The sequence below is a fragment of the Aphelocoma coerulescens genome (genome assembly GCF_041296385.1).
Source record: "Aphelocoma coerulescens isolate FSJ_1873_10779 chromosome Z unlocalized genomic scaffold, UR_Acoe_1.0 ChrZ, whole genome shotgun sequence".
NCBI classification, from domain to species: Eukaryota; Metazoa; Chordata; class Aves; order Passeriformes; family Corvidae; genus Aphelocoma; species Aphelocoma coerulescens.
The window spans coordinates 54,113,273-54,127,668 of NW_027184085.1; the positions used below are offsets into that span (position 1 = coordinate 54,113,273).

Here is a 14,396-nt window from a genome sequence, read left to right on the forward strand (position 1 = left end):
CCACCCAAACAACCGAATTACTGATCCAAAGTGTACATGCCAAGAACATACTGAGTATGAAGACAGCACCAAGGAAAAGAAATATTTTAACAACTGATACAAATTATTTTACTAAAACAGTACCAATAAAATTCACTCCAAGAATAAGTAGTTATACCTGTCTTGTTGTGGTTGAGGTTTCCCTTCCATTGCAGTGAGAAGGGTTGGAGCCAATTCACATTGTTTTTCCACAGGCAGACGGGGGTATCCCATCTTAACATAAATTATGGTAAAATTCTAAAGGAGTAGAAAAAGCACACAGTATTGCAGCAATGCAAAATAAGCATGTGTTCCTTAACCTCTTCTTGTATCTCGTTTCCAATACCCAATTATGTAACACAACATACAAGAAGACGAATTTCTTTTGTAAGACCAATTTCTTAAGTCTAAGATTTATCAGACTGACAACCATTAAAGCGGAGACTCAGCAAGGACTACTCAGAGTAGGTCTTGCTGGGCCTAGACTTTAAAATGTGGAAAAAAAAACCCAATGAAAAAAAACCTCTGGTTTTCCTTTGTCATTGCCAATTTCACCAAAAGCAGTTGCAACTAAGCAACAGCTTAAAAGAAAGCAAATGTAATGATCTCTCTTACCCATTTCTGAAATAAAATAGAAAACAATGTTGAACAGATACCAAGATAGCAGCATAGACAAAATTTCTCTTGAAAATATATTTCTAAATCACCATATTTAAAAGCTGCACATGCAGTTAAGAGTCCAGTGACAGGAGAGCACAGCACAGCAATACTGAACACTGGACTATTTAACTGTTATCCTGTTCATCTAAATCCAGACAAGAACTGCAGAGATAAGAGTTGTGTTCCACAATCTGGCTGAAAGAAGTGCTGAAGAGGAGTGATGTAGTGCACTGCACTACTTTGTAGACGGCACTTTAGTTAAAATGCTATGAAGCCTTACGACACAAAGCAATGTGCATCGCTGAGGTATGCTAATGAAAATATGTTTTTGCCAAGTCCAGCCAAATGCAGAGTTTGTCAAGTATGTCTTTAAACAAGATGGTTTGTTTTGCTCTACAAAACACAGGCACTCCAGAAGTCTTGGTCATTTCTAAAAAGTGAATTCCAGATAATGCCACTTGCTTAGGACAATCTAAGATTACTTTTATGTATGTCACTGTTTAAAGTCTAAATGTTTCTCCATACATTTCTAAGATGTTATATTTTCAATTTAAGCTACAAACAAGACTAAAGAGTAAAACAAAAAAGTACAAAGTTTCCCTATGATTTAATCACTTTTGTTTCATAATGATGATTTTCAACAGATCTACCAAAACTGAAATATAAACTGTTCCATAGTTTCAGAAATACACTTAAGAACTTTCACTTTTTAAATTAGATGAAATGAAATAATCTATGAAAGTTTCACCGTCTATAAAATAACATTTTTTCACCTTTTCTTGCTCAGATAAGATCCTGACCCTAAAACCACATGAAAATACAGGTCCTCATGTGTTTAAAGAGAGAAAGGTGTTTTAAGTAAAACTCTTACCCTGCAGATATCAAGACGAGGATTGATAGCTGCTTGCAAAATGCAGCTTTCACCAGTGAACAGACCCTTTACAATACAAGCAGTGACAATGCATGCAATCATGATATATCAAGAGAAACTGTCAGTACTTTGAACAGCAAAATGCTTTATGAAACTAAGCTTCACCCACGCTAGACTATAAAATTGAGTACAAAAAAAGCTCTTAAAACATCAACCTCATAACAATTACAAACTTGCTAGGAAAACTGACAGAGCTAAATACAGGACTTTAAAGAATATTCTGCTTGCTAAAGTAAAGCAGCAAACAGTTTCAGAAGAACAGACACTTACAGTGACAAAGGACACTGCAGAAGGATCTTGATACTGAACTAGCAATGTCTCTACTGGAAGCTGTATTTTTGGTCGACTTTTGATGCGCTTATTCAGATGAACCAGCAGCTCCATGACCTGACAGGAAGAAAAAAGAAAAAACACTTGAAAGGACCACCATTAACGTTACTACTTTGGGCTCCAATCATCAAGCTCAGTCCATTAGGCAGGCTTAGTATAAGCAAATCAGGCCTGATCTGATTATTTAATCCATAAGAAAACAGCAGCCATCACTTATAGTATTATCTTGAAACCACTCCAATAGGTCTCAAGTCACTGTTAAGACAAACACACAAGTCCCAAACCACCCACAATCAATAACATCCATCAACAGAAATATCAGAAAGAAAGGATTACTGAAGATGACCAGTTCTTTCCACAGTTTGCTTACTACCTGTCAAAACTGACTCTGGCGTGGAAATCTGCATTGCTGCTCTGTATTGAGCTGCAGAATAACTCCAATTTACAAAACAGAACAAAAAAAAAAAAAGGGAAAAATCCCCACCCATAATAAAATTACCAAATTAGCACATGGAACTATTTGGAGCAGAACATTACAGAACTGAAATCCTTCAAACAAGAGGAGAAGCCAACAGGAGTGCTGTGAATGTCAGGCAGAAGTGATGTGCAGCCCTGCCTGGGCAGGCAGAGCCCCAGCAGCAATGCCAATGGGAACAGGCAGCTGCTCGAGCGGGATGGCCCTGGGCTCTGATAGACAGTAGGTGAAACTGGGGCCAGAGTGCGTTGAAGCAAGAGTGGTGCACCACGGTATTCCCTCATGATGAAGACTATCAAGTAGTGAAGTTGGGGCCCAGAGGGTTTGTACAGTCTTTATCTTCCGACGTTTTTCAAGACCCATTTCAATAAAACCTTAACCTTCATCCTGAACTGAGCTTGTAACCGACTGTTTTAAACAGGAGATTGGTCTGGAGACCTCCTAAAGTCCCCTCCAAACTGAATTATCCCATGATTCTACAATCACATTAAGCAGTTTCTTAGCATCAGCAAAGTGTCATTTGTAAATCCCCTGAAGGAGGTATCATAACTGAACGGAGGAAATTGAAAAACTACAATCTCTACTCTGGAACAACTATCCATTCTGAGAAATCACACTGAACATCTGCATCTTGCTAGCAAACTTTATCAGATTCTCAAAGAAGGTGGTGCAAAACAATGGAAGTGACATTAGATGAAGTCAGTTCGGTTCCAGTAAAACCAGTCAGAGCTTGTCCTAGATTCAGGTTGACTTCAAGCAATTCAAGTCAAAAAGAAAGGGTGTCCTGTGTTTTTGAAGGATCACTGCCTTGGTCAGAGTATGCTGAAAAAGCAGCTAAAACTGCTGTCACTGAAGTTTGTAATGGAAACTGCAGAACCATATGTATGCTGAGCTGCATATGAGCAGCCTCTTGGACACCATCTTTACATCTACTCCCTGAAGAGGTATCAAACAAAAAATGTCGAGCTATAACTCAGAGAAACTGCATAGCTGACTGCAAGAATGTGATTGAAATCAGAGATAAACTGACAAACTAAGTAACACTGACAGCTATCAAATTTTGCTGCTGTAAATTTATTGCAACCATTACAAATTCATAATATTTTAGACAGGAAAAAACCCTGTCTGCAGAGATCTTGTTGAGAAAGGGCAGGAGATACTAAGACAGAACTTGAGAAACATGTTCAAATTACCAATACTGGCTGGTAAAAAAAGACATGGCTGGATTTGGGTATGTGTTAGGGTTTAGCTCATATCCTGCTTCTCTAATCATTACTGTCAAACATCTGCACTAAGGATCTCATCAGTAGCACTCTTCAGACCTGACTCAAGCAAACGTCTGCACTTTCGACTTCTTTTGTTTTTGCTGGCCTCACATGGGCTGCATTTAAAGTGACAATGGTATCCAGTCTGGCACAAAGGCTGCCATTGTAAAAATACTTCTTGGAGCTCATCTGAAGAAGCAGAGCTGAATTTACCCTGGATTAGTTCTTTGTGTGACACCACTAAGATAACTGTTTTTGTAGAAGACATCCTAGAGTAAAATTTAACCCATCTGTCAAACTGTGGCCTGAAAAGGGATTACTTCTTCAGCATAAATGGATTAAGAAGGCATAGGCATTACAAGTTTACCCCCAAAGTTAGACTACATCCTAGATCTGAAAATGTATGAGGGCAATGAGCTCAAATTACTGAACGTTGCAGCAATAGTGACCTAATAATCACAAATTGAAGGGCAGCAATAAAACCAACAAAGGAATACATTAAGGCAACAGGAAGAAAAATTAAATTTAATTTCCCCTTTTCATTCTAGCAGTACAAGCTTGAGGACAAAGTTAGTCTGGGGAGTCAAAGTAAAATTAGAACATTGTCAATCCTTCTGGTGTACTTGTGAACCAAACTATGCTTCCAAAGTTGGGTGAAAGAAGTCCTTTAACAACTGTAATGCTCTACACTTAGCAGTATACTGACAACAAATGTTGTTTGCTCATGTCTATACTATCAAAAGCTACACTGTCAATTCAATTAAAATTTTTAAACCATGGTTAATTATATTGGCACGCTTTTTTTATTGCTGTTGGTGGTGGGTTTATGGGTTTTTAACCACAACAATCACTGCAGGAGAGGGACATGACATGGGGTGTCAGTTTTCTCACTGCCTGTAGACAGTCACTGGGTTAATAAAGAGTTTGCCCTTCTCCTTCCATTCTATTTCATTTATTAGCTTTATTAGATCAGCTTTCCAATTACCTGAGTGCTCATGTTAAAAAATACATGTTTTCACTTTGCTTACGTTGCCTTAATGTGATTTAAGCTGGTGTTGAACAACAGGCAAATTTTTAGTTATCCACTAGGCAAAAATTAGCAATGGGAAGTTAGATATTTGAAAAGGCAGCAGAATTCTTAGCATGTTTTCCCACCACATTAACAAAGTATAAGAGCAAGAAGATTGACAAGCTCAGTTCCAATGTAAGTAATGGAAAAGGGCAACAGGCACACTGAAGAGATTTACTTGCAGGTTATACACTACACAGTAAATGTTCACTGATACCTGTTAGAATAAAAAATTGACAGTCTCTCTGTCTCACTGATAAATTATTTTGCTACGTGAAAAATATCAAATTTAAAAAATTTAACATATACAGGGCCTTCTTGATACATTTTGAATTTATTACGAAAACAAACAGAATACTGAAAAAGTCAAATGCCCTTCACTGACATGGCAAGGGCAGAATTCAGGGTAATCTACACGGCTGCAATGAGTTTGACAAATATCAAGAAGTACATGAAAGTGCTATAATTCCTTATATTATTATCATCTGGTGTGGATGAAAATCAATAGTTTAAACACCTGAAAGGAAGAAGAAATGCATTTTATTTCATTATTCACTTTAATGCAAGAACTACTAACCGTACTACTACTACAACAATACACCCTAAGTATGCTCTGTGATTTCAAGAGGCCTCTTAAATTTAATTTTCAAAAGACTAGTCCTCCCCCTTTCCTGAATCTTCCAACACTCCAAAATAACTGGCAACACATTCTAGCTTAGAGAAAAAAAATCCTACAAAAATACCTTCAGAAATTTCACCAGCTGATTAAATGCCTTTCTTCACAACTTCAAGCACATACGGTAAGCAGGTATTCAGAAGAACACCCCATCTGAGTTGGAGTATCTATCTGTCCTTCAGCATAGTGGAATGGCCTGACATCTATGGATCCACTTTAATGTAATCACTCTTAGGACCATGTTTTGGGCAGAATTTTGTTAAAAAAAGATCTATGTTACGGTTACTTGCAGGCTCTGAAATCTACTTATAAATGCAGTGACATTATGATCATTTCCCTATTTCTACAAGACACATGGATTTATGAAAAGTTTCTTTTCCACCACTAACCCCCAACACTTCGTCTGCACTCTGCTCCAAAATGTTCCAGTTTACTCCTATTACCAGACCTAAAACCTAATGCAGGGAACTGAATTCCCCAGTTACATATTAAATTCCACCTCTAAAACTGCTTGGTCCTTGCTCCTATGCCTGGTTACAGGCAAAAACCAAAGAGTTTTAGTCACTCAGGTACACATTAAGGTACCTGAATAAATGATGTGATAAAGCTGTCTTCTGTACCAGGGAACTGAATTTTTTCAGATAGGTATCACACTCCAGAATTAGTTGGTTCTTGCTCTCATTCCAGTTATCAACCAAGTGAATGACATCAGTAAGGCTTCATGCTATTCTGTGCATAGAAGCAAGCTTGCTTCACATATGCCCTAAGTCAGGTGGAAGGACAACAGCCCTGGGAGCCAAGGGCAACTGTCCCTATGGCAGCAAGCCTTGGTCCCAAGGCTAACTCTGTCAGAGCTAGCTGGCCTCAAGTGGAAACAATTGCAGCCTCCACACATCTGCAAAGCCTGTGCTGACACAAGCACTGACTGTTTTGTTTAAGCTCTAATGGGTGTAATGACCCAATTCTCTATTAGGGTCAGAATAATTTTTCCTCAAAGAGTAGTTTTCTCCACAGAGAACATCCAAGCATAGCAAATCATGATACATCATGGGCGTCTCCTTCTCCCTGATCAGGACAATGTATCTTTATGGTAAACTGAACCCTTACCTTTTTGCGAACTCCTTCCTGTGTGCTGGACAGCTTGAGGAGAACAGGGGGTAGGAATTTGGAAATAATGTTCTGTAACTGCTCATCTGTTTCTGCATGGCCAAGACGCAAGAACACACGCTCCAGTTGATCTGCAATTAATTAAAAAAAAAAAAAAAAAAGAAAAAGAGAAACCGAAACTCAAAATTCCTGTAGCAAGAAAGCTTTTTCTGAACATCCCCTAATGGACTTACAAGAAATGCTGCACAATGTTATTAGAGTACTCATATCTCAACAGCACTCATCACAGATTTTTAACTCTGACAAAACCGGTTATGGTAGAAACCAGCCTGATGGCTTCCAGTACTAGCCTTCACAAGTACATGGAGACCACTCCTAGCAAAGACAGAAGCAATTAAGGCTGCCTTTGCAGGTACAGTTCACACACCCGAAAGCACAAGAAACAAGCTAGAGTGAAAAATCAATTCTTCTGAAGCTCAAGACTACTGTTGCAGGGTAAATTTGACACTCACAGGTTTGGGTTACAGGAGTATTCATACAACATCTTGACACAGGCTAACCGGTCCAGCACCTGTCCATTGGGGCACTTAGGTCTCCCAGAAAATCTGAACTAATGTTGGCTGAACCAGTTACTTATTTGTTATAATTAGCTGATCTGTTTTCAAAAAGATGGCACTATCATCAATAGGAGTAAGAGCACAAGCGTGAAATGCAGGACATGCTGTTGTGATGCTATTATTGTTCTACGAAGTGGCTGGAGTGTTTTAATTCACCTTCCTCTGGCCAGCTGATCTACTCCCCAAACCCAGAAAGGAACAAACAAAAAATCGTTTCAAGAAAACAAATTACACAACAATATTCTGTCAACAGAAGCTGATGGTTGGGGACCATTTTTTTTAATTAAAAAAAGGTTAAAAGTCCTTATTTTAAGTGCCAGAATGCAGCTGCCCCAACAGCTACACCAGAAGCAAAGCAAAGCCTCCCCAGCAACAGCAGCATTCCCAATGGCTGGAGTGAGAAGAGACTTTGTGCACAGGATCAGGAGCATCTGTTTTTCATCCTGCAGCAATGAAGGCCAGACCCACATGCAGCAAGGAAGCAATGACCTGACGCTTTTGAAGGGCTAAAGGTCTTAAGACATCCTACAAGGAGGAAATAATTTCTCCAAAGGCTAATCTAAAGTGATCTATAGCAAGCTGAGATTAGAGGGAGACCAAGGAGAGGCCTCCTTCAGCAGAGAAGGATCATCAAGCTGGCTGTAAAGGACCACAGTCGGGGACAAAAAGAAAGAAAAAAGGCCCTGGTATAGGGCAGCAGTAAAGACTGAGGTGAATGGATATGGTTAGAACCAAAGCGAACAAAAGGGATGTTGAAATGCAAATGCAGTTCTAACCAGCAAACCTATGATGATTTAGCTTCAGAAGCCTTTACTGTCCTATTTTAAAAACCTGCGCTATTCCTGCATTCATAGCATCATTCCTCCTCTGTCAGAAGCAGATTTAACATAAACATATGTTAAACATACTTCCAAGATTTCATTTTCTGCTGAGCAAATATGAGCTGAATGGACAGAGGACTACAAAATTTTACTGTCAAGGAAACTTTAAGCCAAAACTCTACAGCATCTATAATGTAAACTGAGATACAATTCAATCTCATTTCAGACAGATTTCACAGACCACTCAGGTTGTCAGCTAGTCAATGGCTTCATGACACTTACCTCATATTCCAAGTTTTAAAAAAAATCATGACATTTGATTTCTTTTCACCTTCCTTTTCTTGTCATCCTTCCCCCGCCTCTCCCATCCCAATGATCCCCCATTCCAGGACTTCCTTGGTGTCTTGACAGGCAGTAAGGGACTACTGAAGTTACATCAAGCAGTTGAAATAACTCAGTGAATAAAACCGATCAAATCTTTCCCCTTGGACCTAGAACTCCAGAAGAAAACTGCGGATCCATCATCCTCAAGGAAATCAACTGAAGAACCTTCTCAACATGTTCTTTCCCACAGCAACAGATCAGACACAAGTGTAAGGAAACACAACTGAAGTTAATTCTAAAGCCATTTGTTGGTAGTCACCAGACTACACACACACTTTCTGAAAGGCAGAGAAACCCTCTTGCATCTGCACTCAGGAAATGCAGCAATGCACTGAATTACAAGCGCCTGCCCCATTTCCAGCTTCCTCCATTATTCTCTTGTTTCAAGCAGCAGCAACCAGAATGGCGGACACAATAATAGTACCAACAATAACAGTAAGAGATAAGGAGGACAAAAAGCTACCTACTTCTTTACGTTGCCTGTGAGATAAATTTGTTATTTTTCTCATACCTCCACTGCAAAGTCAGTTAAGCCCTAATACTGTCATCATATATTCTTCCCTTAACCATAATCATGACAAGACTCTTCAGCAAATTCAAGGATACTGGCCATCTGAATGAAGCTAAGAAACTGGTCAGGAGTTTGTCAGAGCACTCTCCCATGTTGCTGATGCAGACTGTATCCATAGCAGTGGGACAGGAAAACAAAGAGCTATAAAACCTCCCAAGTATTGTACATCAAACATTTCCTCCACGGTTTTTATTCTACTAACAATTAAGACCATTTTTCAAGCTGACAACACTCATTACAGGAAAGCATAAACACTGGAGATTTAAAGCACCACACACAACGGCCCAGGAAAGTAACTGTGGATGAAGTATCTGGGTCTCAGATGCTGTGTCCTGTCTCTGTGTGCTGCAGACCTCCTGGCTGACATGGGGAAAGTGTCTTTCTTTCCCTTCTTTCTGTCTCTTCACAGCCTCCACTCAGCCTCAGCCAGCAAGCAGACCACTATGCACCAGACATCAAACAAGACAGTTTGCTTGCAACTGGTCCCACTTATCCACATCGTGCATTTCCAAAGTTTTTAAGTACAAAGCTAAAATCTTCTCTCTGATTTTACAGCCCCTACTGCCAACTAAGAAACTGCACAGTTGCGATTTTAGGAGCTTATCTGATAGTAAAAATAAGTAAAGCAAGATGTCTAACTTGCTTTACTACATACCAAGGAGGGTAGGAGGGGGGTGGAAAGGACAAAAACTGTTTGGAAAAAGCCTTAGCAACCAAAAACTAGTCTTTGAAACATCATATGTATGCCACAGCTATGACAGTTAGCATTTTACTATGGATTGAAAAACATCACACAACAAAGAATAAGGTGCATGAGTAAAAAAAAAAAAAGCAGTAACTAGTTTTACTTTTAAAATACATACAGCTAAGTCCATGCAGAATTTGAAACAGTTATTAATGTATTTTGGCACAATCACTTCTTTTCATGCTGCTGTGTAGTACTTCCACATAAAACGCCAATTTTGTGGCACTTTGTTGAGGAAAAAAAGGTGTTTACAAGAAGACAAAGATAAATACGGAGAACTGAACAACAGGCATTGCATATGAAGACGACATCTCCTTTTGTAAAAGAAACAAAGGGGCAGAAAAACAAGATATATCTTTGTATCCCTATTTCCAATAGCAGTGTCTAATCTGTGCGAACTGACATGGTGTATTTGGAACCTGCAATTCCCAAGTTACCATGGCAATGCAGCTACCTATCTGTGAGAAAATGCATGTTTCACTTCTGGTTCTTTCCAATCTCCATTTAAGACTACAAGAGGTATACAGGTTTCAGCACGTGACAACCTTGCAAAGACAAAAAAGAAAGAAATCGCTTTCAAAACACAGAAAATGGATACAAATTCTACAAAAATGCCACACTGACAATGAGACACTAACTTTCAAATCCTGCAACACCATCCATAAAAGGGTCAGAGTTATTTTAGGTTTTGTTACTTCAGAACTGACCTTGCAATCACCCAGGGTAACAGTAAAACCCCACAGCCTGCTCACAGACACAACGTACCCTTTCCTTCCATTTGGTAAGTAGTAACATGGAGTTCATCTAAGAGAACTGAGAAAAAGACACAAAAAGGATAAAAATATGGATAAACAGTGAAACAGCTACCACAATAAAGCCAAGAATTCAAAGAGTTTACCCTCATTATTTTAATTTTTAAAAAAAGGAAAATGCCACTGTTCATCTGTATTTTTATGACAGAAATCTCTCAGTTCAGCCAAGCACAGTTACATTTTGAATCAGCTCCCTCTGGCATTTATAGACGTTATGCACAGCAACACCAGGTATTCCACATAGACCCCTCAGCAATGCATATTTGTGTAGCAGAGCATCAAGTAAAACACACACCCTTCCTTTAATGAAAACTGAGTCAAGAAACTGCTGGGACTAAGACATGTCAAACTAGCTGTACTTCATAGTTTGACTGACAGCCACAAAACATCTGAGGAACTAAAAAGAGTGCATGAGTCCCCTGCAAAACAGAGCAGAGTATGGGACAGCAAAATTCTGTGCATGAATCTTCACTTTCCTGAGAAGTATATGTTTGACAGATTGGTGGAACTACTACAATATAAATAATTTCTACAACTGTTTCAGTAAATCAGACAAAAATCCCAGAAACCCTCCTCTATTACCTGAACTCTGTAGCACCATTACATGCACAAGCATCCCCCCACATTTTCTCCAAAGGGCTCTACATTAAATAAAGAGTCCTGGGCACAAAAGCATTTCAACTTCACCTCCTGGATGGCAGGGCTAGTTTTAAGGGCAGGTTCCTGCTAAAGCAAAAGCTCTAACACACCCTTTTGTCTCTCTAGAACTAAGCAATTGCTTCTGCATTATTCCACATGCAGAAGAAAAAATAAAGTTCTCATCTGCTGTGCAACTACTAAAATAGGAGTCAAATTCCTGTTCAAATGGTATTAGACTCTGGGAGAAAATATATCTAGTATGATTATAGCAGCAAACAGTGAGTCAGGATTTGCTGGTGCTATTCCTGTCTCTACCAGTAACCCATTGTGTGCCTACAGCCAAAAATCTTAAGGGAGCATTTGTACAAACAGGCCATTCACCAGGCTGTTTTACAAGATCTGACTAGAAAAGGTAAGGAAGGCCTGTTGGAGGAGGGATATATTATGGTTTTTTCCCATCCAATCCTTTCATTTTATAGAAAAGCTTATGTGAAAGCTTGAATAGTACACCAGAACCCAAATAATTTGGAATATGCCAGGCACAGGTTCTCCATTTGAATGGATGACTACTATCACTCAAGATTAACTTGTCTCTCTTGCATCTGAACTCTTACGGCATTAGGGCCAATTTACTGATTTTGCATTAATTTTTAAACTGCCATATCTTATGCTGCCGTCAAACAACTTGTCCTCTAAAATGATCAGCATTCCTTACACAGCATTTACACAGAGTTTCTGTGTTTGACTGGGGCTATAGATGAAAGCTTCCTACAGCCATGTAAATATAAAGCAAGGAAACCTCGTAATTATTCTCGTTATTTTAGGACTAGCAATCATCCTATAAAAGAAAGGATTTATTTCCAAATATGCTGAAATTTAACTATTTGAATATATCAAAAGACAGTAAGCCCACATAGAGGCTTAGTTTCCCTCTCTACATGAGGTTAATCTTTTTTCCATTACCTTTCATTATTTTTCATTTAAGATTACAGTACCTTCTATTCAGTGACAGAGGTACCAGGAAAAAAAACCAAACTAAACAAAAAAGAATTAAAAGAATTTCCAAAAATATATTCCTCCCCCCACCCAAAGAAAAAAGATTTCTAACCCAACCAATAAAACTCCCTCATTTTTGAAGGATGCAGTGGTCAAATAACTTGAATGACATTATGTAATTATTAATGTGAATCTCAGTCTAGGGACATTTGTCTTTTTAGCACAGCTTAACAGAAAGGGCTGTGTAGCAACAGGCACATGGCTGAGGACCAATTTTTTGCAGGATCAGATTTGGAGCCTGGAAAGCTAGATTACACACAGATAAAAGCCAAGGAGTTACACGGAAGAGATCTCACACTGACTGGCTTCACCAAGGGGAATCACGTTCTCATTGTAAAACTAACAATAGAATCTCTTAGATGACAGCAGCAGTGAGAGCTTTCACTGTCCTTACAGCAATTTATCCCAGTTGTCAATGGAAAAAATAGCTTGGCAATTTGGGTCCTCCAGTTCTAGGATCAGTACAGGATCAAGATCCTCCTTTACTCCACCATGGGATCTTGGCTACATAAGGGACATCCCCACCATTATAATACACCTTATTCCACTCAGCCTAGTTCCAGTAACATCTAACAAAGAGCAGAATTAGGATGCTGTCCATACAGAAGCTCACAACAACAACAACAAAAAAAACAAAACAACAAACAACCAAACAAATCAACAAAAAAAACCCCAAAAAAAACCGAAGAAACATTACACAAAAAATGCCTTAGCCAACAGTGCTCAAATATGCTCAAAGTATTTCTTCTGCCCTTCTTCTCTGACGACTGCCAAGTACTATTTCAGGGTAACCAAAGGCCCTCTCATTTGGCTGAGTCATATGTTATCTTGCTATTAATTCTTCGCAGATAAGAACCAGCTCTATTCCAGGACAGGAAAAGCAAGGGAAGAAACCCGCTTTTTTTGAAGTTCCATAGGCTTCTCCAAAGACCAGCTGATCGTCTGCTTTCCCAGAGTCTCTGAGAAAGGATTTTGGAGGTGACAAGAAGACAGGGCCGAGCTCCCGCCGTCTCGAATGCTCGGCGGCAGCGGCACCTCCGGTCATGTGCCGAGCGCCGCAGGGGCGGCCGCGATGCGCTCTCGTCCCCACCGCCCGCACAGCACCTCAGGGGGCTCGGGGAACCCGTCCTGGACGTGCCAGCCCGCCTTGCATTCACACCGCTGCTGTGGTTCAAACACGGCGGTCGCACAATGCAGGGCGAGAGCACCGACGGGCAAAGGCGCTGCCGCTTGTGCCCGCTCAGGAGCGGTGGGCGGAGGCCGCTCCCCCTGCGCCGGGGGTCCCGCCGACCCCAGGCTCCGTCCCGGCCAGGACGCAAGGTCACCCAGCCGGCGGGGGACTGCGCAGCCCCGCTGCCCGCGGAGGGGCCGGGGATGCGGGAGGCGCCGCTGCTCCTGGTTTCCGCTTCCCGAGATGGCCGCCCAGGGCCGAACCGGCCCCGCTGCCGTCACCGCCCGGCCAGGCCGGGGGCCGAGCCCCACCGCAGAGGGGACCCACTGCGGGGAAACCCCGGCTCGCCTGCCCGCTCGCCCGCCCGCCAGCCCCCGCTGCGAGTCCATGAGCCGCGAGCACTTACTGAGCTCGTCCTGGGCGGCCGCGGCCATGTTGCCGGCTGGGGAGGGAGGGGAGGCGGCGAGAGACGCTCCGCGCCTCCCACCTCTCTCCGGCACCGGCACCGGGCCGGCGGCCGCCTCTCTCCTCCTCCCCCTCCTCCCTCTCCTCCTCTTCCACCTCCTCCTCCTGCTGCTCCCTGCGGCTTCCCTCGACAGCGGCAGCGACCGCTCGCCAGTCACCGCCGGTTTATATTTAGAGAGAGCCGCCGTCCCCACCGCCCGCCCCCGTCGCGTACACGGCCCGGCCCCGCTGCCGCCGCCGCCCCGCCCGGCGGGCCCCGTGGAGGAGGTTTACGGGGGCAGCACTGACCGGAGTCCGCGCTGACCTCCATGGCGGCCGCGCCGGCTCCGCGCTCGGCACGGCGGCGCAGGGACGGAGCGGCGTGGGGCGCCCCCGCGCGGCCGTGGGTGCGACAGCAGGGGGAGGGCGGCGAGCCCCGCCCACCGCCGGCACGGCCCCGCCCACCGCCGGCACGGCCCCGCCCACCGCCGGCACGGCCCCGCCCACCGCCGGCACGGCCCCGCCCACCGCCGGCACGGCCCCGCCCACCGCCGGCACGGCCCCGCCCACCGCCGGCACGGCCCCGCCCACCGCCGGCACGGCCC

The 14,396-nt window shown here is 42.4% G+C and overlaps 1 protein-coding gene across 4 annotated transcripts in view; it reads right to left on the minus strand.

The window, feature by feature from the left end:
• The window catches only part of ECPAS (Ecm29 proteasome adaptor and scaffold), a 60,370-nt gene extending 46,198 nt beyond the window's left edge, over positions 1-14,172 (minus strand). Inside the window, exons 1-4 of one of the 4 annotated variants that reach the window (XM_069002395.1) lie at positions 14,101-14,172; positions 6,532-6,662; positions 1,880-1,996; positions 158-276 (exon numbers count right to left, since the gene is read on the minus strand). In XM_069002395.1, coding sequence (XP_068858496.1) covers positions 158-276; positions 1,880-1,996; positions 6,532-6,662; positions 14,101-14,122 — 389 coding nt within the window. In that variant the 5' untranslated portion in view covers positions 14,123-14,172. Of the gene's footprint in view, positions 1-157; positions 277-1,879; positions 1,997-6,531; positions 6,663-13,753; positions 13,876-14,100 lie in introns of those variants that run through there. The other 3 variants (XM_069002396.1, XM_069002394.1, XM_069002397.1) reach the window with 3 other exon arrangements.
• Between the last annotated feature and the right edge of the window lie 224 nt (positions 14,173-14,396).